We start from the raw sequence: 23994 nt of genomic DNA on the forward strand, positions 1-23994 counted from the left end.
TAGGCCACTGAATTTTCTTGCTCCAGGGTCCCCAATGCAGGGTCCCTAGGCAACAGGACTGCCACAGAGGTGTTCACTGTTGCCTGAGCTCCTTTTGAGGAAAGATCTAACAAGCTCATTCACCCCTCCCTTCGCCACCTCCCTTGCTCATCTCTCACCTCTCTGGGGCCGGGCAGCAGAGTAGAGCTCCAGCATGTGCTGCATTTTAAACAGGAGACAAGGAGGAGAAAGAGCTGGTGAGGCTCTTTCTCTGTATAACAGCAGCCCTCTGCTCTGTCCCTTAGTCTCTGGCCTCCCCTCTCCTTACACTGTTGGGGTTACTTTCTGCTGCTTGCTTCCTTCAATGGGCCTGTAAGAAGAGAGTATGGACAGCAGAATGGAGTTCCAGAGCGCACGCCACATTCTTAAATGGGAGAAGGAGAGGAGAAATGGTTGGCAAGGCAAGGGAGGTGAGCTGTATGTCAGTGAGCAGGATAATCAGTTGTCTGGCCAGTTCACTTGCTCGCTCTGTCCTTGTATCCCTGCCCTCTCCACCTACCTTCTGTACCAGTCCATTGGGCTGGCTTTTGGTCATGCTGATAAGGTGCAACTCAGCCCAGCAGCACCAGTAATTACAACAATCAAGAGGAGAACAACAGGAGGTTGAGAAAGTTATGGGTGTTCACAAGAGCATGTGTACTCATGATCTTCTTTAGCACTGCAGTCCTGTTCCTGCTCACTTGGGAGTAAGCCCATTGAGCTTAATAGGACTTAACTTCTCTCAGCAGGACATACTTCTGAGTAGACGTGGAGAGGATTGCATTGTAAAAAGCCTTCTATGCTTTGGCTCTCCACAAATCAAATCCAACTGCTGCTTCTGCTCTTCGGGGATAACATTTCTGCCTCCATCTTTTCCCCATCTCTGTCCCTCCCATGTCCTCACCCTGAGATGCACCTAGGTAATTTTGGAGCCTGGACCTAAAGTCCTTTGGAGGCCTCCTCTCCTCTGCAAATTAAGCATCATCATGCTCCGCTGGGCAACCACACCACCCAGGGCAGACTAAAGAGGACTTGGGGGCTCCCAGGGGCTGTGGAGGCCCTGAACCTCGCCCCCAAAGTCCAGGGGTAAGAGTGCCTCTATCCTCACCTAGACTGTTTAGCTTATTAAAACATCCTTATGTAAATAGGGGTGACATTTACAAAAAGGGGAAACATTATCAGTCTACCACTTTGATGCTTATAAATGAGGGTAACTGAAGATAGCGCAGTTAACTGACCATGACCTTCAGGGTTCCTATTTCAACAAAGAGTGGAAAGGCAAGTACTGCTTCATGGATCTGAAAGGCAAATGCGTGTATAAAAATGACCAGTCATTTTGTGACTGGTCCTGCTCCCTTAGCAGATGTTTTGTGGTGGTTCCAGTGCTCGCTATTAACAGGGATTCCCAGATGTTGTTGGCTACAACTCCCAGAATCCCCAGCTACAATGGCTTTTGCTTGAGGATTATGGGAGTTATAATCAATAACATCTGGGACTCCCTGTTAAAGGGAACACTGGGTGGTGCCCACCACCCTTTCTCCAAAAGTGCCCACAGGTTCCATAAGGCTGGGGACCCCTGCTGGAATCAGGAAGACCCCACCCCGACTCAGCTACTCTGCTCTGTTGCTGTATGAGGATTCGTGGAGGCAGTCTCTCAAGATTGGGTTTACAAAGCAATAAGCTGGTTCTTAGAAGAAAGACTGTTGATGACAAAGCCTCTAATGGCACAAACCACTTAACCTTTCTGAGCCCTCTCAAATGGTCTGATTATTTTCATCTAAATAGCCATATCAAGCTGCTTACAAATGAATAAAGCCTGCTAGTCTCAACTTCTCATTTCTATCTCCTCTTAGGTGGCATTGGAGAAGCTGTCTCTGCTGCTGTGGTTGGAGAGCCTGGAATCACAGTCACTCGCTTGGCTGTGTCCCACATACCAAGAAGTGGAAAACCAGCTGAGCTTCTTAGGATGTTTGGCATTGATAAGGATGCCATTATCCAGGCTGTGAAGGTGGCAGTATCCAAATCAAGAAATGCAGAGTAGCTTGACCCATTTCCCTGTTATGTTTCACTGAGAACACTATTTGGCAGCAAGTGGGGGAGGAAGAAGAGTACTGTAACTTTCAAACAGATGTTAAAAATTATATGCAGAGAGTTTTAATCAAAGAGAGTTCTAATAAAAGTAAATGTTTTGGGAGAAATATAGCATGTGATAATTTTGCTGATGGGATTTTGCTCATGTCTCATGCCCTTACTGGAGTTAAAGGGCATGAGGCATAAAACATGTCTCTAAGTCAGTCTGTTCAGAATATTAGGGCCACATTTTGCCACTGTTTTACCAAAATGCTTTACAACTGGTCTGTCCTACCATGACAGATCTGAAACAGCTAGACTGCAAAATAGTGCAGTCCATGCACTGTGCTTCAGGGCTGCTTACCACGATTTGACTTCATTTTTCTCACATCCAAACCACCCATTGTAGCACATTAATTCACATACACCAGCTAAGATAACTACTTGTGCAGAAGTATTTATTGTATTGCATGAGAGAGAGAGGCTTCTGTAATGAAAATTTCAATTCAGGTTTCACCAGATTCAGATCCACATATATATGTCCATTGTGATGACCTTCTGTTATGAGGGGAGCTTTTTCTCCCTTTCCAGGACCATTATTATTATTACATACAAAGTAGAGGCTTGGCAAAGTAGAGTATGATATGTGGGTCCCATGTCACATAGACTCTTAAGATGGTCATGTGTTTGGGCCTTCTACTTTACCTCTGCTATATGGTTACTGAATGAGTGTTGACTATTGAGGGAGATGAGGGAAGTGGTGGTGGCTCGTCTGCTTAGCAGAGGAGGTCAGTGAGAGGATCTTGCTGGGGCAGGGAAGAGTGAGTGAGAGGGGTCAGTTCAAGAACCTGCCAGGAAATGGGTAGGAGCCAGAGGGTGGGAAGAAATTTCAAGGAGTTTGGGAGAGATGGAAGGAAAGGCTGGTGACAAGAACTGGTGGGAAATCAAGAGAGAGAAAGAGATATGGGCATCTAAAGTAGTTTGGGTAATGAGAGGAGGAGGAGCCAGTGCAGTGAATTGGCAGAGGACGAGAATGGAGGAAGAGCAGTACTGGTCAGAAGAACTGGCAGGAGAGTAAGAGGGAGAGGAATTCAAACAAGTTTGGGTAAGGAGAGGAGGAGAAGCTGATCCAAGGAATCGGCAAAAGAAGAGCAGGGATAGGAAAGAGGGGAAACCCAACAGAGTTTGGGCAGAGGAAAGAGAGGTGACTGGTCTGGAGAACTGGGAAGGGGGAGGAAAGAAGCCCGACCAAGTTTGGGTAAGGAAAGGGGGCATAGGTCAGTCAGAAGATCTGGCAAGTTCAGAGATAGGGAGAGAGAAAGGGAGGCAAGAAAGGGTTCAAAGCAAAAGGATACCAAATGGAGGAAATTCACTAGAGGGGAAATGCTGCTTCGGCTAAACAGGGAGAGCAAGCTAACAGTACTGTATTGTAGGGGCAGATCTTAGGGTTGGGTTATGTAAATGACAGGGGGATGCTGGGAACCAGGAAATAGAATCTGAGGAGGAGGTGGTTTCCAACCTTGATGGGGACCACCATGGGAGTATGGGGGACTGTTTTAAAGCTCAGATTGATGGAAACATCAATCAGATTGATCAGTTCAGATTGATGGAAACATCAAGGGCGGACGTGTGGCTCCAGTCATCGGAAGGGACACCCCTTTGCTGGATAAATAGGCTAAAATTAACTCTGCTTGCATGTATAGTCCAGGTTTTATGATCCAGCCATGGCTTGTACTTTCATTACAGGGTGATCCACTTGCAGGCAGTTGATTGTCATCATGAGACAAAATACATAGCAGGAGTGTTGCATGCTTTTCTGGGGGGGTTTTGCCTGGCGGTGGATCTCTCTCTCTCTCTCTCTCTCTCTCTCTCTCTCTCTCTCTCTCTCTCTCATATATATATATTCATGAGCCCCAGTCTCTGGGTAGATCCTAAGTATTGGGAGCCCCTGGTAACCCTATAGGCTATCCATTTTAACCTAGGGGAGGAGCTCTGCCCTCCTCACTTTCTCTAGTAAAGAATGGGAAGTTGAAAAAAACAAACAAACCCACAAGCACACACTCCCACACATTTACCCAAGAAGGAGAAGGGAGGGAAGGAGGAAAAATTCATAGTGTGTATCCCTATATTTATGCATCTGATGTGAAAGGAAGAGAAGCCAGGTTTTAAGTCAGGGAAATAGGGCATGATGATAAAAAAACAAAGGGTCACCGTCGCTTGCATGAATCACAAAGACCGTGCAGTTTAGGGGGCTTTTTGCTGGCCAGTTTTAAAAAGGCACTAAATCAGTGCCTCTCTTAGCTTAAAAATTAATGAAAATAGTCTTCAATAGGAGACGAGAACAATGAGTTTCAGAGGAGCAGATGGGATGATGGGGTTGTCTTGGAAATAAGTGTGGATTTTAAGCATTTTGGTTTGTTGACTTTGTGGCTTAGCAGGATCTGGGAAGGGTGACTATGTGGCTGGAATGACCAGGCCAGGTCAGGGGTGCAAAATATGCAGGATAGGAGTTTCCATTTAGGAAAGCTTTCTTGAGGTGTTGGGAAGCCCTATGTGAATTCTTATTGGATAGGATGCTGCAATTGTGTGTCCTCAACTGGTTCCCAAGGCTGCTCTTCGCTTCAGTGGACTTACTTAAACACAGGTCAAGCCAGGCTGAAGACCTTTGTATGGGCATTAAGGGATCCCTAACACTTCCATTGAAAGGGGGACTGTTCTGGGACCCCTAACTCTTCCATTGAAAGGGGGACTATAATTTTCTCAGTGCCTCTTCTCCCCACCTATACTTGAGCTGCTTCTTCCCATATTCTCTGGTGCCTCTCTCCTGCTTACAAGAACTTTCTGCCTCTCTTCTACATGCAGGACCACATGTATTTTCAGTGCAGGTGCCAAGATAGGCCAGTAATGCAGCATTCTCCTTTAAACAAAACCCAGGGTCCACATTTCCTTGTCCCTTCGTCATGCCTGCTTGAAATAGATGCATTGCTTACTGAGCTGGAATATTTGGATGTACTGTAGTTCCTGACTCAGCCAGCATGGATTTCAAAAAAGCAGTACCTGCCGATAATATGTCCTTTGGCTTTTCTGGTCTCTTTATTAGCCTGTCCAACCATCTATGCTTGGAGGAAGGTGGAGCGTGTAATCTCAAGTATGTCTGGAAATCACAGAGGGGTTTAAGAGAGAAGAAGAAGAAACAACAGATTGTTGTTTATAACTTATTCATTGTTTTTATATCCTGTTCTTCCTCTGAGGAGCTGAAAGCAGCTTACACATTGTTTCCAGATGGTCTCCTATGCAGGGCCAGACCTATTTAGCTTCAGCATGTTTGTGCCTGTGTGAGCAAAGGGAAGGCCGATAGGCATGCCTCTTATGCACAGACACTTTTTCAATACAATCACAATGTCTGCCTTTTGGCAAGCCTCATGAATGGGTGCATCGGAAGACAAAGGAGGGGAGAAGGCAGGAAAACCTTTCCTCGTCCCAACCTAAACAAGTTGTTCTGGTAAGAACTAACCTGCCTACTTTCACTATAATCTTAATTTGTAATTACCATCTTCACAAGTTAGCCCATGTAACTCAACCGGTCACATGTCCGCCATCCTGAGTAGGTGGATGACAACATTACAAACTACGTACCCTATGTGCCACTCACTACAGCGGCACCAAATTTGGTCCAAATGGGTTAGGCAGTCCAAAAGTTAGCCCACTTGTGCCTCAAACGTTCACATGTCCACCATCTTGAAGTAGGGTGGATAACATCTGTAGTGTGGGTGATATTTGGACCCACCAGAATCTTCTGGGTGGATCTTGACTGGTATACTGTTGGCACCACCTGTTCACAACTTGGAAAGGGTTTACTGACCTTTTACCCCTAGGATTTACCAGACTGGATCAAAGATGATACCACTATATTAGAAAATCGTGGTTCGTTCAGCCTAGGGTTTGAGAGGCTTGGGACTGGATGCCCTCCTTTTCCCACTGAGGACTCTGGAAACAGCACAACTCAAAAAGCTTTGTTGTTACAATGGGATATGAATTGTACATATGGGGAAAATAGAAAAGATGGCCTCAGGCTTATCAATACAGCCAGGCAACACGGCGGGGGAGGGGACCTAACAAATTGCCTACAAGTACTGTCCCTACAATACCTTTTGTCTGGTTTTCTTGGGGCTGTTATACTCCACTGGCCTCTAAATGACCTCCCCAGTTCAAGCTGAGCAAGGCCCCAGGGAGAGAGAGACAGAGAGGCACCTTTCCACCTTCTCTTCTCTCCTTCCCCACACCCAACTAACTCCAAACCCTTCTCCCAGACACACAAAAAGAAATGAAACCACTCCACCTGAAAGAGAGGGAGTTAGACTGCAGCTAACCACAGGATTTGCTGTGTGGTCTGGCAGTGATGTCATCTCTCCCAGCAACCAGGCCCAGACTCAGTTAACCCCTTGCTTGTTTCATGTTGGTCCAGGCATTGCAAAGTTGATAGGGACACACACACACACACACACACACACACACACACACACACACAAACACACTGCCAGGTGATCTCAAACATTCCTTAAAGAAAGTAAGCTAAAAAGGGAAGCAGCTATTTCTTCATATAACACAACTTTTTCCTCCTATACAAATAACTTGTTAGGGCTGGTCCTGTCTTGCACAATGCAACCTGATAATATATACATTTATTCTGAAGTAAGTCCTATTAGCTCAGTGGGTTTTATTCTAAGCTTTTCTCCTGATTGCACAAGATATCGGTGTAGCCTGTCCTATTCCCAGTCTGTGAGCATCTCCCAAGCTTTTTCTTACTGAAAACAAAAAGATAAGAGGGAAGGGGAAATGAGAATCAAGAGAGAACTTAAGAGACAAAAGAGAAGGAAAGAAGGGATAGGAAAAATAAAAGGGAAAAAGTTGCCTGGCATAAAATGGATTAGATTATCTTCCTTCCCAAGCCATAGTTGAGGAATGAGACGCTACTCATCTGTTTTTACAACTCTGATCCTTATTAAAGCCCCATATTCTCAACTGCACAAAAACCTAGTCCCCACTGCACAGATTTTCCCCATTACACAAGATGTGTCCAGATGCACATTAGAATAGACCCTGTTCCAAAGTGTGCATAAGCCTGAAGCCTTAGTTAATAAGCCATAATGAAAGTGTCCATACTAACTTCAAACTCAAACTGACGACCCCTTTCTGAAGGGTTTCATTGATCTGAACTAGACTTGATCATCAAAGGGCAGCTATGACAGTTACAGGGCAGTATTATCCAGATACAAAACATGGCGTGTGTCCTACAAAAAGTCTGTGCTACTGACATTAATAGTGTTACAAGTTGATACTTTGTTAAAGTAACATAACTTTACTTCATTTTTAAGCAGACATTCAGAACATGCTATTAATGATTGGTTCAGTGGAACAAACAAAAATGCAAAACAATAGTCTTAAACTATTTTTCTTTATAGACTGTTGAATTGTTTTTATGACATTTAAAATACTGGGTGATATTAGCAATAGCTAATTAGTGATTTGAATTCAAAATTTTAGATATTGTGGATATTTAATTGGGAAGTACTTCTGCTATTCCTCCATGTTTCTGATGCCAAGAATATTTCAAAGCATTCACTCATATTTAGTATGATTTTTTTCAAAGGAAATGGTTCATAGATTCCAGCTGTGTATTTTTACAAATCAGCAATATGGTATACAAATCTTCTAAATATACAATATAATACACAGCTTAACTTATGCATGTAACCACCTTCACATGGCGTCACAAAATATTGGCAAAATTGTAAAACCTAAAGCCATGGGTATTGAAGATAGGAACTTGGGCATAGTAAATGGGGCAGCAGCACAGGAACTTCTTTGCAGTCTTGGCCAAATGAGAGAAGAAGATCTGAAAGAAGTTACTGAACATCAGCAAGTGAAATCAGGTTCAGATGTTGTAACACACACCTATCCATAGGGTTACTGCTGCTTTTCTCTGAACAATAGAGCTGCTTTGCTTTGTTAGATAGTTCTGCCCAGTCCTGGCCTGTGCTTACTGTGGTGTTTTTGGTTAATTCATGGTTAATCCATCCAGGCTAGCTTTTGAATGAGGCTTTTAGTCCAGTCCTGGAGTGGAGGCTAATAAACAATCAGCAGCAAGAGCATTGAAAGCAGTCTGCACTTGCCTCTCTGTGCATAATATTTCATTAAACCATTAATATATCTGAATCTTCTCCACTGCCTTGTCCTTGTCTGCCACAAGTCTTTCCTCTGGATTCTGCACTTACCTCACCTTTCCAAATATCTAATCAAAATGTTTGTAATTAAATCTTTTACCTGAGTAAAAGGTAAACCTGCAACACATACACACAATTTACCTTCATTCCCTCAGAAGGCTGTTGGTCGAGAGGGTGAAGGTAAACCCTCTGCATAAAGGTTTGTATTCCACAAGATGGATAATGAAGCACCTCCTAGGCTTCTCTGCAGTTTCAGGTCTCAGTCTCCAAGGGCTGGCCCTATAGCTGTCAGCAAGCAGCCACCCTCTTCTCTGTCCAGTCTCCTAGTCTGTCCCTTCTCTCTAATTATGCTGATCAGAGGTAATGGTATTTAGCATATGCCCAGAGTCAAACATTAACAAATCCTTCTTAAAGGTTGCTGTAAGGCTGCTCCCCACCCCTTTCACTGTGTTAGCAGGGATATGGGATAAGTGGCGTGGGGGGGTGGAGTTGTGGGCCCGGCCCAGGAGACTGGCATGCGGGCTGCCATTTTTGGTCCCACCACATGACACCAGCAGGTCAATCGTGCAAAGAGTGGCTGCATAAGCATTTGGCTCTGTTACTCTGTCTTTTGGCAGCCACCCTCCCGCCCGTGGACTCAGTGAGGCATAATCTGGTCACCATTGGAGCCAAGTAGGAATTTTTTTGGTCTCAACTAATTAGCTAACGTTGGGGTCTTTTTTCACCTACTTCTCACTGATTTTGTTAAGGCAGTCCTTGGAGTTAATTGGTCACTTTGCAGATAAGTCGGGGTAGGTTAATTTCCATTGGTGAAGGGCCGCTATGGGGAGTGGGAATACAGAGGAAGGCTTGGTGATCTTGCAACTCTAAGGCTGGATCTGCTCCCACTTGGATGCATCCCAGCGAATGCCGCTCAGTGCCTCGCAGCCTGGGTTGAGGTGGGCTGGCTGGCATACATCCCCTCGATGGGGGTAACCTCGGGGTAGAGAAGAGGTTTGGACTGGGAACTGAGCCGAATCAAAGCCTGGTCCTTCACCCTCCTGTGGGCATATCTCTTATGAGATTGACCCACATAGGGGATACCCACACTTTAGTTAAGATTCCTCATTGCATGTTTTGTAAATATTCAATAAAGCGCCCCAAGTTTTTCCAACTACACATATTCTTTCATTATTTGGGCCTGGGTTTGCAACACTAATTCCCAGCTTTTGCTGTTGCCGCCAGCTTCCATTTGCATGGACGAACCCAGCTAGCCAAATTGTGTTTCCATGGTTATAATTTTGTATCTCAGACTGGACATCGGATCTCATGCCATCATGTTCTGAACATTATGGGCCATCAAATTTACTTGATTTGGGGGGCTGAGTTGGAGCTGCCACACCCAAAACTATCCCTGTAAACCTCCCCCTTTAAATGAATTTACTAGTTTTTTAAAATGGAGTGTGCCATATGTGCCACACTCTCGATGAGTTTTCAGAACAAGGAAAGTGAAAAATACTATTCTAGTTTTGCCAGGCATAATAAACAGGCAGACATTAGTGCTTAGGTTTAAAACAAGCCATAACTTTATTTAACCAGGATGGGAAACGTAACAGACATGGTGGAAACATTTTTATAGTTGAAGCATTACTTGCTTCAGTTCTGGCTGCCACACAACTAACGTACAGGCAGAATATCAACAGTGGGGATGTGCAAACAGGTTCATTTCTGAACCTGTTTGACATTGAACCAGTTCGGTTCAATGGTTTGATATTAGACTGCCCCCCCAGGTTCAGTTAGATATCAGACCAACCCCCCCCCCCTTTCTGGCCTCTTTGGGGGTGGTTCTAAGTAAAAAAAAACAAAACTTAAAATTTACTCCTCCAAGGCCATGCAGAGGCCCATTTGGCATGCACAGCAGCCTCCAACATGGCCACTGCTACAGGGGTGAGGCCGGAACAGGCCAAAGACCACCCGAACCGGGTGATCTGAGCATTAATGGAGGCCAGCAGGGGGAAGGGAACCCCCACGGCCTTGGAGAAGACCCCTGGAGGGAGGGAGTAAATTAAAATATATATTTTTTAAAACCCACAAACCCTCCGCCCCAACCAAACCAAACTGGACATACTGCAGCAATTATTTAGAGTATGTATGTACCGTGTGTGCGTGTGTGTGTGTACTCACACGTATGTATGTATGTTTGTATGTAAAAAACTTCTCTCCGGACCTTTTGTATTGCGTAAGCTGAAACGTAAAAAGGGAACTGCAACAAAGAGCAGACGTTTCAACGTATATACGTCAGCTTCAGTGTTCTATGTCCCACTGTTTAAAATCTACACTCTTATATCCACGACTGTACGTATGTATTCATATACAAAAAGTTCTCAAAGTGATTTATCTTCTCCCAAAGGTTTCACAACCTAAGGACTGACAAGGGAGACACCAGCAACCGCGACTAGATAGATGGTATGAGGTGCTGCTTATGAACAGTTGCTCTCCCCCAACCTCTAAATATGAAAGCCACCACTTGAAAATGTGCTTCTTGCCGTTAGCAGCAGCAATGGCAGAGGTGCTGTGTAGAGACCACTTTAAAGTTGCTCCAAATGGCAGCTTTCATCATATAGTGAGCTGTTTGAATAACTATGTTGGCTGAGAAAATTGTTTGTTATATTGTTAAATTGTTTGTTATATTGTTAAAGAATGACAGAGGTAGTGGTGCAGAGACATACATTCAATCATCATGAGGACAGAATTTTTCTCACACAGTTCTGTAGCTGAGCCACAACATATTTCAATAGGAAGAAAGTAACCAAGGAGGCACAGTTCTTCCTTCCCAATTAAATAATAATAATTCACATTTGTACTATTAAGCACATTTCTTTAGATTAGCCATAATAGCCCTCATGACACTTTGTTACTAATAAAACAAAAATAACACAGAAATAAGATTTGTTCAGCTGTCTTGTAATCTTCCCTTTACACAATCTTTTTGAAACCTATATGATGAAAAAGAAGAAGAAATAATTTTTAAATTAAGCAAAGGCTTCCAGAAATATGATCAAGAATGGTTCTAATTATTACTAACATGCCACTTAAGTACACATTGAAGGCATGAAAAGTCATTTTTTTTACTATTCCACATTTTTTACTAATCTTTATCATAACTGATTCTAGTTAAGCAAAACTTAGATTAGTACATTAGAGATAAGTCCTATTCAGACATACACGCACATAGAAATGTTTGAATATGTGTCTATGTTTATCTATGAATGACTGTAATGCATTCTCTTTAAAAGTGAACCTGGGTACAGAACACCTCAAAAACAGGGTACAAAATAGGAAGTATGTCTGTAGATGGGCACACTGTACAAAGAAGCCCTTCTTGTGATATCAAGCATAAATTCTCCCCTCTGTTAAGCAGGGTCTGTCCTGGTTTGCATTTGAATGGGAAATACATATCTGAGCACTGTAAAATATTCCCCCTAGGGGATGGGGCTGCTCTGAGAAATGCAGCTGCATGCTTAAGGTTCCAAGTTCCCTTCCTGGCATCTCCAAGGTAGGGCTGAGAGAGACTCCTGCCTGCAACCTTGGAGACAGCACTGCCAGTCTGTGTAAACAATATTGAGCTAGATGGACCAATGGTCTGACTCAGTATAAGGCAGCTTCCTATGTTGGGTATTTTAAACAGTGGGATGCTATGCTCATGTACAACATCTTAAAAGTGTGCCCACAAGACCTCCCCCACAACTGATGTGCTCAGAAGCAAAACCCCACCCACCTGCTGTACACATTACCATGGTTTGCAAAGACAAATGCTGTAACCATAAACAGATTATTCCAACGAGAGGAAGACCAGGGCACCCCAACAAAGGAGGTGACGATGGCAGGAGCAGGTACATGGGGTGATACCCATGGCAAGGGGGGTGGGATGGGGTGCCTACACTTGCTGCCCATGATGCACTTGCCACTCGAGGCCATCACTTCACTCAGCCTCATGGGAGAGTTGCCCAAATTAAATCTAAATGCTAAGCTCCAAAGGTATCACAGCATTTAAGTTTTCTAGACCTCTTTAATACCTAAAATAGAATAAAACAACCAACCAACAACAGATCTTCAAAAATTGATCAAATGTGCTTCAGTGGCCAAACACCATTATCAATGCTCTATTTCAAGCAGCTGGAAACATTCAAGATTAAATTCAGTAGCTACAGCTGAAGTAACCAATCCAATAACAGGAGAAAGAAAGGAAGTGGAAATGAATGGCTCTCCAAATTTAACCATTTGACTATTGGCCAATACATTTCATTGACTTTCTCATTTCCTCCTTAACATTAATGGACAGATGTAACTGTTCAATATACATAGCCTCTTTGAGCTTAGATTTTACAGTATTTCTTTTAGTAGCCAGAACAAACAACTTGGGGGGGGGGGACTGCTAGTGTTTGTTAGTGTTGACTGTTGTACAGAGAACTACAGAGGTTTCAATGGGAGAGCAGGTGGAGGCTTCAAGGAAAAAAGCTGAAGAATTAGTTAGAAGGAATGGTTATAAACTCCCAATGGATCAACCTAGGAAAAATAAATTTGAGGAAGGGCTACCTGTACTTAAAGTTACTTACGTTACTGATAGATTTATGTGGCAAACACAGAAGATTCTGAGGAAGGGTTGTGTGGTATGTGAGACGGAAGAGGGCTGGTGCCAGGTTATGGAAATAGTATACAAGACTGTATGTTTGGAATGTGTGGAATTTTATATTGGGGAGACAGGGAGACCTCTATTAAAAAGGTATAAAGAACATTTTTTAAATTTAACATATTTGTATACTGCCCAAAACACAAGTCTCTGGGCGGTTTACAACAAAACAATAAAAACAACAAAGTTTCTGGTATATAGTTTCTGGCTATAACAGAGATAAAACTCAGGTTATGACATGGAATATTTCAGAAGAAGAGATAGAATACTTTTGAAAAGTTTTAAGATTACAAGTAACGAAGAAGCCAATAAAATATTTGGGGATTAATCTTACGAGGAGCAATAAAGATCTGTTGAAGAATAACTATGTTCCAATTTGGAAATCAATTATGGCTGATCTAGATACAGTAGATGGAAGAAGCTGACCTTATCTTGGCTTGGGAGAATCTCTGCAGTAAAAATGAACGTATTACCTAAGATGAACTTTCTTTTTCAAATGATCCCTATAAAGAGAGACGACAAGATATTGAATAAATGGCAGAGTCGGCTCAATTCATTTATTTGGAATTATTAAAAAACCCAGGATTCGATTTAAGGTGATGCAAGATTCTAAAGAAAGAGGTGGTCTTGGAGTTCCTAACTTGAAACTTTATTATCATGCTAGTAGCTTGACTTGGATTTCGAATTGGATTTTATCCCCATACGGAAGTTTTACCCGAATGGAGGAACTTGGTCTTACCAGAGGTTTGCATAATTACTTATGGATTTCTGGTTCGAGAAAAGATCTGGAGATACAACAACATACTATTCGACATAGGCTTTTTTATGTCTGGGATAGATACCAGAAAAGAATAAGTCCTAGATTATCATCTTTAGCCTCAATACTGAATGTTTATTTCCATGAAGAAGAATTTTCTTCAAAGTATAACTTTTGGCGAGGCAGTCTATACTCCTTACAAAGTTTGGCCCAATATTTAGCTCTGGACAAATCAGTTTCTTCCGGGCAATCAACTCAACAAGCATCCTGGCTTCAACAAGCTCAGATCAGCTCAATAGTTCAGAAAGAGTTACAGTTACAGGGTGGGAAACTTAGAGATTTGACTGAATTTGAAGAATTAATCACCTGAAACACTGATCATTTATTAGGCAGAATTTATAAGCTATTACTGAAGTATGAAACCAAGACTGAGCAGATAAAAGAATGTATGATAAAATGGATGCAGAACTTTAAAAGATTGATCGATCTCTCTGATTGGGAATACCAATGGAAAAAGAATGTGAAATTTACTTTGTGTACCAATCTAAGGGAAAATTGGTATAAGATGTTCTTTAGATGGTATATAACTCCTTTGACTATTAACAAAATAGATTATTCTTTCTCCAAGAAATGTTGGAAATGTAATTCACACTTAGGTTCATTCTACCATATGTGGTGGAGTTGCAATAAAGCTCAACAGTTTTGGAAACAAATTCATATGAAAATTGAACAAATCTTAGAAGTTAAGATTCTCTTTCTTCCAGAAATTTTTCTTTTAAGAATGATAAAACCTTATATTCCTGCTAAATCAAACAAATTGTGTTTATATATGATTACAGCGGCCAGGATTATATATGCATCTAATTGGTGTATTTTGGAAATCCCTTCCTTAAACGATTGGTTTTTGAAAGTGTGGGATTATGCTTCAATTTCGAAAGTCTCCGCTTATGTACATGGCATGTCTACTGAATCATTCATGTCTGTCTGGGAACCTTTTATAAATTACAATATCCGTTATGGTCAAACTTTGTTCCCATTTTCTGGATTTGACTTATAGTGTTTTTGATATGTAACTTACAAGAAGCTGATCAGATTAGATTTTACAGTTCTAAGAGTCTGGATTTCTTTTGCTTTATCTTGTTCTAGATACTTTTTATGTAATTAATTAGAAAAATGGTTTTTCATCATGAAGAATGATTGGTTTTAAATTGTTTTTATGGTGATTTGTCTTTGTCCTTTTTGGTCTATTTCTTAATAAAAATTCTTATTTTAAAAAAATAAAAACAACAAATAAAAAGGTTGAAACATTACAACCATTTAAAATTTAAAAGGTTAAAACTATTAAAAATCAAACAATTAAAACAGTATCTAATTAAAAGCCTGGGTAACAAATGTGTCTTGACTGCCTTTTTAAAAGTTGTAAGAGATGGAGAGGCTCTTATTTCAGTAGGAAGCGTGTTCCAAAGCCTCAAGGCAGCAATGAAGAAGGCCCGTCCCCAAGTAGCCACTAGACGATCTGGTGGCAACTGCAGACAAACCTCTCCTGATGATCTCAATGTGGGTCATAGCGAAGAGGACGTTCTCTTAAATACCCAGGGCACAAGCTGTTTAGGGCTTGATAGGTTATAACTAGCACCTTGTGTTTTGCCTGGAAACTTATTGGCAGCCAGTGTAGCTCTTTCAATACAGGAGTTATATGGTCTCTCCGAAATGACTCAGAGACCAACCTGACTGCTGCATTCTGTACCAACTGCAGTTTCCGGACTACATACAAAGGCAGCCCCACATAGAGCACATTTTAGTAGTCAAGTCTGGAGGTGACCAGCAGATGTATTACTGTTCTGGGGTCATTTATCCTGAGAAATGGACACAGCTGGTGTATCGGCCAAAGCTGATAAAATGCACCTCTGGCCACTGCCTCAACCTGGGACACCAGGGAGAGATGTGTGTCCAGAAGCACCCCCAGACTGTGTACTTGTTCCTTCTGGGGAAGTGTGACCCCATCCAGGACTGGCAGATCAAAATCATTTCCCAAGTTATGACCCCACATAACTTATCTTACCTATCAAGATAAGTACCTCTGTCTTATCTTGATTCAGCCTCAGTTTGTTATCTCTCATCCAGCCCATCACTACTTCAAGGCAGGCATTTAGGGAGGTTATGCCTTATCCCAATGATGCTGACATGGAGAAAAAGATTTGGGTGTCATCAGCATACTGCACCAAATCTCCTGATGATCTCTATCTCTCCCAGCGGTTTCATGTAGATGTTAAAGCATGGTGTAGTGGTTAGCGTGCTGGACTAGGACCGAGGAGACCCAGGTTCAAATCCCCATTCAGCCATGATATTTGCTGGGTGACTCTGGGCCAGTCACTTTTCTCTCAGCCTAACCTATTTCACAAGGTTGTTGTGAGGAGCAACTATGTATGTAGGATAAAGTATGTAGTACACTGCTCTGGGCTCCTTGGAGGAAGAATGGGATATAAAATGTAAAATAAAATTAAACAAACAAACAAACAAACAAACATCAGAGACCATGAAGAGCCCTGAGGGACACCATACCGAAGTTCAGATTTTGAAAAACAACAGTCCCCGAGGGTCACCATCTGGAATCTGCCTGAGAGGTAAGGGTGGAACCACTGCAAAGGAGTGCCTCCCACCCCCAATCCCCTCAGACGCTCCAGAAGGATACTATGGTCGATAGTATCGAAAGCTGCTGAGGGGTCCAGAAGGACCAACAGAGTCACACTTCCTCTGTCAATTCCCAGTTGGAGATCATCCATCAGGCCAACCAAGGCAGTCTCCACCACACAGCCCACCCCAAAGCCAGTCTGAAATGGGTCTAGATAATTTAGCAGACATGCAATGTAATGCCTGTTGAAATAAGAGCCTCCCCATCTCTGGGAACTTTTTAAAAGGCACTGAAGAAACATTTATTCACCCAGGCTTTTAATTAGATTTATAGGTTCAATATTTTTAATATTGGGTTGTAAATGTTTTAAATGATTTTAATTGTTAATTGATTTAATATTTTAAATGATTTTAATTGTAAACCACCCAGAGACACAAGTTTTGGGTAATATAGAAATATTTTAAATAAATAAATATAAATAAATGTAATAAAGATTGACTGAAGCCCTGGGCAAAACATATGAGAGAAGAATTGCACAAAGTTTATTCTGGCTATGGAAGGGAATATAGTGAAATATAAGAGCAAAGATGCTACGCATACCGAATAATTACATCCATTCATTAATGTTAAGGAGGAAATGAGAGAAGCGATGAAATTTGTTGGCCAATAAAGAGTGAATGAAGGATTAATTTTGGAGAGCCACCCATTTCCCCCTCCTTCCTTTCTCCTGTCCTTGGATTGGTTACTTCAGCTGTAGTTACTGCATTTAATCTTGAGTCGGGATGTGTACAAATAACAATTTGACACATGATTCGAAAGACATCCCCGGCATCTTTTAAATGGACTTCATGTGCCGGCAGTGCTCTCCCCCAGTTGCCCTCACACAACGCTGGGACACACATGACCTCTGTGCATACACACGGTGGCCATTTGCCTGGTCAGCAACCCTGCTGTCCATGCGAATGGCTGCCACACATGTATGGAGACCATGTGTGTACTAGCCTCGCACGAGGGCAGCTGGGTGAGAGTGCCGCTAGTGCACAAAGATAGCTCGGAGGAGTGCCTCTGATTCAGGAAGTGGGGGCGAGTGGCAGAGGCACCTCCTCTCCTCCATTTTAAAGGTGCTGGGGATGTTCTTTGCACATCATGATTTGTACACATCCCTAATCTTATGTGTTTTCAGCTGCTTGAAATAGATCATTGATAATGGTGTTTGGACACTGAAATGCACTGCTCAGTTTTGGAGGATCTGTCTTTTATTATATTTTATGCATTAAAGAGGCCTAAAAAAACTTTCTTGAAGAATAGTGTATGTGTATATAATCACCATTATACCATCTTACAGCATTTATAAAAAGAGAAGAAAATGGTGGTCTTACCAGGTATTTTGAATAATGGAGTTAGATGCATAAAACTTTTCAGGATATTGCAAATGCGTTGCACTACCGAAAACAAAAGGCAAAACCCATAACTTCAGGGTCACACACACACACACACACACACACACGTAGCGGGCAATGTAATATCCCACCGTAAGCATGTTACAGCTTCAGTTCTAAAAAAGTACTATTTCAATAATATTGATTTAAATTTTTACTTATGTTATTGTATTTTATTGTTCTATGCTGTAGTGTTTATTTGGTCATTGACCGTAAATAAATGAATTCAGTTCAATTCAATTCAATAATATTGATCTCTTAAAATGTGTGCCCTAAATATACACACATATGATCTTATTTTGCTTTATAATATGCCACACAAAATACTTACTTAGGCCAAAATATATTCCAGTTATTTCTAGGGCTGCAAAGGTCATCAAACCAATACCAATGGAAAAGATCCAATCTGAAATGAGAACATTGATATTCTAAATTTTGTTCACTGTTTGCCGAAATGCAATCATTAAATGCAATCATTATCAAATTTCCACTTACCATTATATTTGTGATAGCAAACTAATAAGGTTCCAATGGTAAAGCAAAGAATGACAAAATGGAAGAATTCATCTGAAATGAGAGAGAACACATGAAAACCTAATCAAATGCAAGAACTTTATTTAACAGATACAACCTCCAACTGTTCCTATAATGATTAAGTCCTTTTCTTTTTGAAGGGGAGAGGGGTATCTGTTTATTCAAATATTTTAGATAGCAATTAATTTCACTAATAGGATTCAAAGTAAATAATTTATGTATACCTTCTAGATGCATTATGTAGTTCTGGACTTAAGTACGCCTCTTAGTCATATACATTATTTAAAGTATGAGAGAGTGTGCTTTATTCCAACACTGCTAGAGATGAGAAGTTATGAGTAAAATATTGTGTATTTAGTACTCAGTTGCCAAGGGCTTCCTACCTTTAAGTCCAAGAAGTAGGGCTTTCAATATGATTTTAGCCCTCTTCAGGCATTCTGTAGCTAGAGGAGAGGGGGCCCGTGTTCGCCCCTCTCCCCGGTGGCCCCTCAGAGTGAGGAAGATAATGAAGAAAATAGGGAGAGGTGGAGCTGGGGGTCCCAGGTTCTTTTAACCCATCCGCTCAATTACAGCTACACCCCTGATTCTGTAACTCTGTACAGTGTTACATAGAGCACAATGACCATGGGGCACACTGGCAAGCCCCATCTCCTCACCAATACGCTCCACAGTTCCACCCCCTGCCTCTCCAGGCACACTGTTGGTTTCTGCAGAACCTATGAAGCGCATTTGCATTGAAGCTGGGGCTCACGAGTGCACACTTGTTGGCATTGTAACTGTGTTAACAGTCCATGATTACATGTGCCTGAAGAGGATGTGAATGTTGAAGGAAAGACACTCTACACATGTTCTTATCTATTACTTCAAAATTCCAGGATTGAACCTTGATATTTAAAATGTCTCTGGAGTTGAGCCCTGGATCATACAGAGCAGGGTTTATGATTCTTACCATCTTTTCGTATGCCTGGTATCCACTGTCTTGGCTGGGAAGGTAAGTGAGGGTCCATCACATTATTTCTGTACTCTGCAGAAAATGAAATTAGTTAAACAGTAGCCAAACAGATCTACAAGCAATTTTAGCCCTATTTATTTACTACATTTATACTGTAAACCACCCAACACCTGAATCTCAAAGCGTACGCTGACTGAAGCTGAAAAATGTCTGTTTAGCCAATGAATTATTTGGCTATTTATCCTAGGGTAAATAGAGTAACAACAATATTTGCCAGCATGCCAGTCCAGGGTCAACACAGATGTCACTTGACAACACACCACTCCGTACCTAAAGCCAAACATCCCCTTTAGGATGCAGAGTAATTCGGATATTTGGAGCCCAAACACAGCACCGTGTTTGGGCTCCAAATACCCAAATTACTCCACACGTATCTTTCTGCCCAGTCATTAAGATAGCGATCTTGAGGCTTATTCAAGGAAAAGGGAATGGGGGGAACCATATGGGTTCCGGGCAGATAAAGCGGAAGTGTTCGCCAGCTGCTCTAGTTTTATCATACAGATCAGTCAGTATGCTTGTCAGACAACTCAACACAGTTCTATAGGATTCTAGCACCAATGGTCAACATCAACATCTCAGATCTGTTACTTGTACTCCAACTGGTGCAGGTTTAATATTTAAACCTGCACCATCTGGAGTAGGACTTACAGATTTGAGATGAGTAAGATGGACTACTGAGAGTGGAAACAGAGGACAAGACTGTTTATGATGTATATAGACGATAGGTGTTTGTGATGTATATGGATGAGTTGCCACTGAAGACAACTTGGGGTCAAAACGCTTCTAGCATTTTCCCTTGGTGGATATTTAGTTCTTTGAAGATTGTTTTTTGGTTCCATCTGACACTCTACTTTGGAAGGATATTTATTCTATTTGAGAACTGGACTTAACATTACTCGGCAATACCTGGTGAAATTGTGACAGGAGATTCTGCATTTTAGGACCATTTTACTACTCATTGGGATAAGATGTTTTGATGAAACTCTGGATGTTTCCCCAAAGGATTTGGAGCCCATACAAGATTTTATTTATTTTTTAAATTGTTATAGTGATTTTATAGCAATTACTGTGGAACATGTTATGACTTATAATGATATTAACTGATATAAAGGTGAAACAATATGCACAATATGGATCTGCGACAATACTCCTCTCCAGACCTCCTTTATTGTGTAAATAAAAAACACAACTACAACAGAGAAGAAATGTTTCAGCGTAAACATGCCAGCTTCAATGTTCGATGTTCTACTGTTTAAAATCCGAATTCTTATATCTAAAACTCTCCCCAATCAAATAACACACCTAGTTAGCACATTGTGTGTGTGTGTGTGTGTGTGTGTGTAGAAACCAATAACACACAGCTTTGCCTTCTTAACACTAACAAAGAGAAACACAAAGAAGGAGAAGGGTGAGACAGCAAATTCCTCCATAAACCCTTTAATGACCTATATATCTCAGAGTTTCTTTCAGTTCTTCCTTGCTATTATTATTATCTAGGTTTATGAACACATTAAATTATGTTTTAACTTAGTCAATGGATTTGAAATTTATTACTCTAACCAATCCCTTTTCTGAAAGGAGATTACGTACCAGGACACAGCAGACACTGCAATATTTCCAGAATTGCTCCTTCTATATTCCAGGTGGATGACTAGCATAATTCATTAAGGTCATACATATGACCAAATTTGGGTTGGCTTTGGGGAAAGCACCTTCCCACACCTAGATGATCCAAGCCTGCTCCTGACATTCACACACACACACTCACACACACACACACACACGGTGCGGCAGGGATGTCCTGAGCAGGGATCTGGAGGAGGAAGTCCTCCAGTATCCAACAATGCATTGTGCGGGCAGCAGAGAGGCTATCTGGGTCAATGCAGCAGCTCCAGGCTTCCTGGCTGCTCCATTTGCAGCACTCACTGGTGGAGATCGAGCCAGGCTGTTGGGAGCTGCTGCAAACAACCCCAATCATGCACACAATCAAGGCTGTGCAGCAGAATGGGGCATGCTACCATTAACCTTGGTAAAGACCAAGGTAAAATATATATGTTAGCCTGAATATTATTCATTGTGGAGCAGCACGGTAGGTGCAGTTTTGTGGCTCCACGTGAGCCTCTGGAGGGGTTTTTACTGTCACCTACCCTGGAAGTGCTGGTCATGAGAAGCACCTTCTTGTATAATAATTAAAGGGCACAAATTATATAGAAAAACACAAGTTTTCAATCCACTATTATATAAAGAAACAAGGCATCTCTTAGTGGCAAAAAAGTCCCAATTGTGCATGTCATGCACATTACAAGACCAAAATATGTGAGAAGGGGGCAGGGTTTCTCCCAGAAATGAAAACTTAAGTATTGTCAAAACTTCTTTCCTTTAAAGTAAAGTTGTCGGTGTCGAGTCTTGGCAACTACAGAGCCTTGTGGTTGTCTTTGGTAGAATACAGGAGGGGTTTACCATTGCCATCTCCCGTGCAGTAGGAGATGATGCCTTTCAGCATCTTCTTATATCGCTGCTGCCTGATATAGGTGTTTCCCATACTCTGGGAAACATACCTTTACAATAACCTAAATAGCAGCATTATCTTAAACAGAAGCACTGGGTTACAGTGACCACTAGAGGGAGCAAAGAGAAACTTGAAACCTCAACAAAAGAATACTAGCTGCTTTGTTCAAGCTTGCAGTCTTTATGATGGTTTCATCGAATCCAATGTCTTCCACAAGCATATCTGGTCTTGCAGAGTCAGGTATGTTTCACACATCATGTGGCAGGATTTTTTTTTTTTAATCCACACATTTGTATGACAGGGAGCCCTGGCCAATGATGATGATGATGATGATGATGATAATTCGATTTCTATACCGCCCTTCCAAAGATGGCTCAGGGCGGTTTACAAAGAGAAATAACAAATAAGTTGGCTCCCTGTCCCCAAAGGGCTCACATTCTAAAAAGAAACATAAGACACACACCAGTAACAGTCACTGGAAGTACTGTGCTGGGGGTGGATAGGGCCAGTTACTCTCCCCCTGCAAAATAAAGAGAATCACCACGGTAAAAGGTGCCTCTTTGCCCATTTAGCAGGGGTCCTGGGCTTCTGGCAGATTTCCCTGAAGGAACATGCTGTGGCAAATATTTGTGTTGCAGACATGTTGCCTTTTATGTGTATGACCGCTTTAAAAGAGACACCTTTTAAAGTGGTGATTCTCTTTTATTTAGCAGGGGGAGAGCAACTGGCCCTATCCATCCCCAGCACAGCATCCCTCCAGTGGCTGTCATTCGTATCTGCCTTGTGTTTATTTTTAGATTGTGAGTCCTTTGGGGACAGGGAACCATCTTATTTGTGTATTATTTATTTTGTAGTGGGAGTGTGTGTGAAACATTCCACAGAGCTGAAGAACGTTTTGCTGCAAACCTATCTGTTCTCTCACCTACTTTCTCCTCCTTGGGGGCTAAGTGCATGCAAATGTATATAACAGTCTCCACCCAGTTTTCCCTCTAACAGGGTTTCCCAGATGTTGTTGACTACAACTCCCATAATCCCCAAGCAAAAGCCATTGCAGCTGGTGATTCTGGGAGTTGTAGTTAACAACATCTGGGAATCCCTTTTAGAGGGAACCCTGTCTCCAACACAGGTAAGTCATTTCTCCACCTGCTGCTTTTCTGCTCCAGACTGTGTATATTGTGTACATATGCACACACATACATGCATATATGTACACGGACATGCAAGGCTTGCAGAGCCCTCAGGGACGGAATCCGGGAAGTAAACACTCCATTTGGAGGAGAGAGCAGAATAAATCGTTCCCTTACCAACTCCTCCACCACTGCTGGAGCAGCCGGTAAAGACTGGAGTGCCATGAAGCCAGTCTATTTATTTATTCATTCATTCATTTATCAATCAATCATATTTTTATACCACCTGATATGTACATCTCTAGGCAGTGTACAAAATTCACAGATTAACATACATGACACAATAAAAACAATAGAATAAATAATTATTAAAACAAAAATTTAAAATTATTAAAATTAATTCTAATTAAAAGCCTGGGAAAACAGGAAAGTCTTGAGGTCCTTCCTGAAAACAAACAGAGAAGGAGAAGCTCTTATTTCAGCAGGGAGCATATTCCAAAGCCCCAGGGCAGCCACAGAGAAAGCCCAGTCCTGAGTCTCCACCAGACTAGCTGGTGGCAGAACTCTAACCAGACCTCTCCAGATGATCTTAATAGGTGGCAGGGTTCACGACAGAGAAGGTGCTCTCTTAAGTAGCCCAGACCTAAGCCGGTAAGGGCTTTATAAGTAATAACCAGCACTTTGTATTTCACCCGGAAACACATCTGCAGGGCTACTTCCCTTTCCGTAGCCCAGTGGAGAATATCAGCCAACGAGTCAGCACACAGCAGATGGTGCAACGCGTAAGCCTTCATATTCCAAATGGGTAACTAGTGTAATTCAATGTATAACAATGGAAAGGTCAGAACTATATAGAAAAACACAAATCTATAATTGTATTTACCCTCTGGAGTTGCATTATTTGTCTTCATAACCCCTGAAAAAGAACAGCAAACTATTAAAAAGACAAGGCATTTCGTAGTGACAAAAAAGCTTCCATTGTACATGTCACACACATTACCAA

General features: G+C 41.8%; 2 protein-coding genes across 3 annotated transcripts in view; one reads left to right on the plus strand and one right to left on the minus strand.

Moving 5' to 3' along the window:
• TKT (transketolase) overlaps positions 1-18049 on the plus strand; it is a 61541-nt gene extending 43492 nt beyond the window's left edge. For both annotated transcript variants that reach the window (XM_053294342.1, XM_053294343.1), the window contains exon 14: positions 1872-18049. In XM_053294342.1, coding sequence (XP_053150317.1) covers positions 1872-2059 — 188 coding nt within the window. In that variant the 3' untranslated portion in view covers positions 2060-18049. The remainder of the gene's footprint in view (positions 1-1871) is intronic.
• TMEM40 (transmembrane protein 40) overlaps positions 9855-23994 on the minus strand; it is a 35896-nt gene continuing 21756 nt past the window's right edge. The window contains exons 4-9 of the mRNA XM_053294344.1: positions 23875-23907; positions 19293-19367; positions 18305-18376; positions 18141-18215; positions 17750-17812; positions 9855-11287 (exon numbers count right to left, since the gene is read on the minus strand). Of these exons, the coding sequence (XP_053150319.1) occupies positions 11268-11287; positions 17750-17812; positions 18141-18215; positions 18305-18376; positions 19293-19367; positions 23875-23907 (338 nt within the window). The 3' untranslated portion in view covers positions 9855-11267. The remainder of the gene's footprint in view (positions 11288-17749; positions 17813-18140; positions 18216-18304; positions 18377-19292; positions 19368-23874; positions 23908-23994) is intronic.

Source organism: Hemicordylus capensis, chromosome 2 (assembly GCF_027244095.1).
Source record: "Hemicordylus capensis ecotype Gifberg chromosome 2, rHemCap1.1.pri, whole genome shotgun sequence".
Classification (NCBI taxonomy): domain Eukaryota; kingdom Metazoa; phylum Chordata; class Lepidosauria; order Squamata; family Cordylidae; genus Hemicordylus; species Hemicordylus capensis.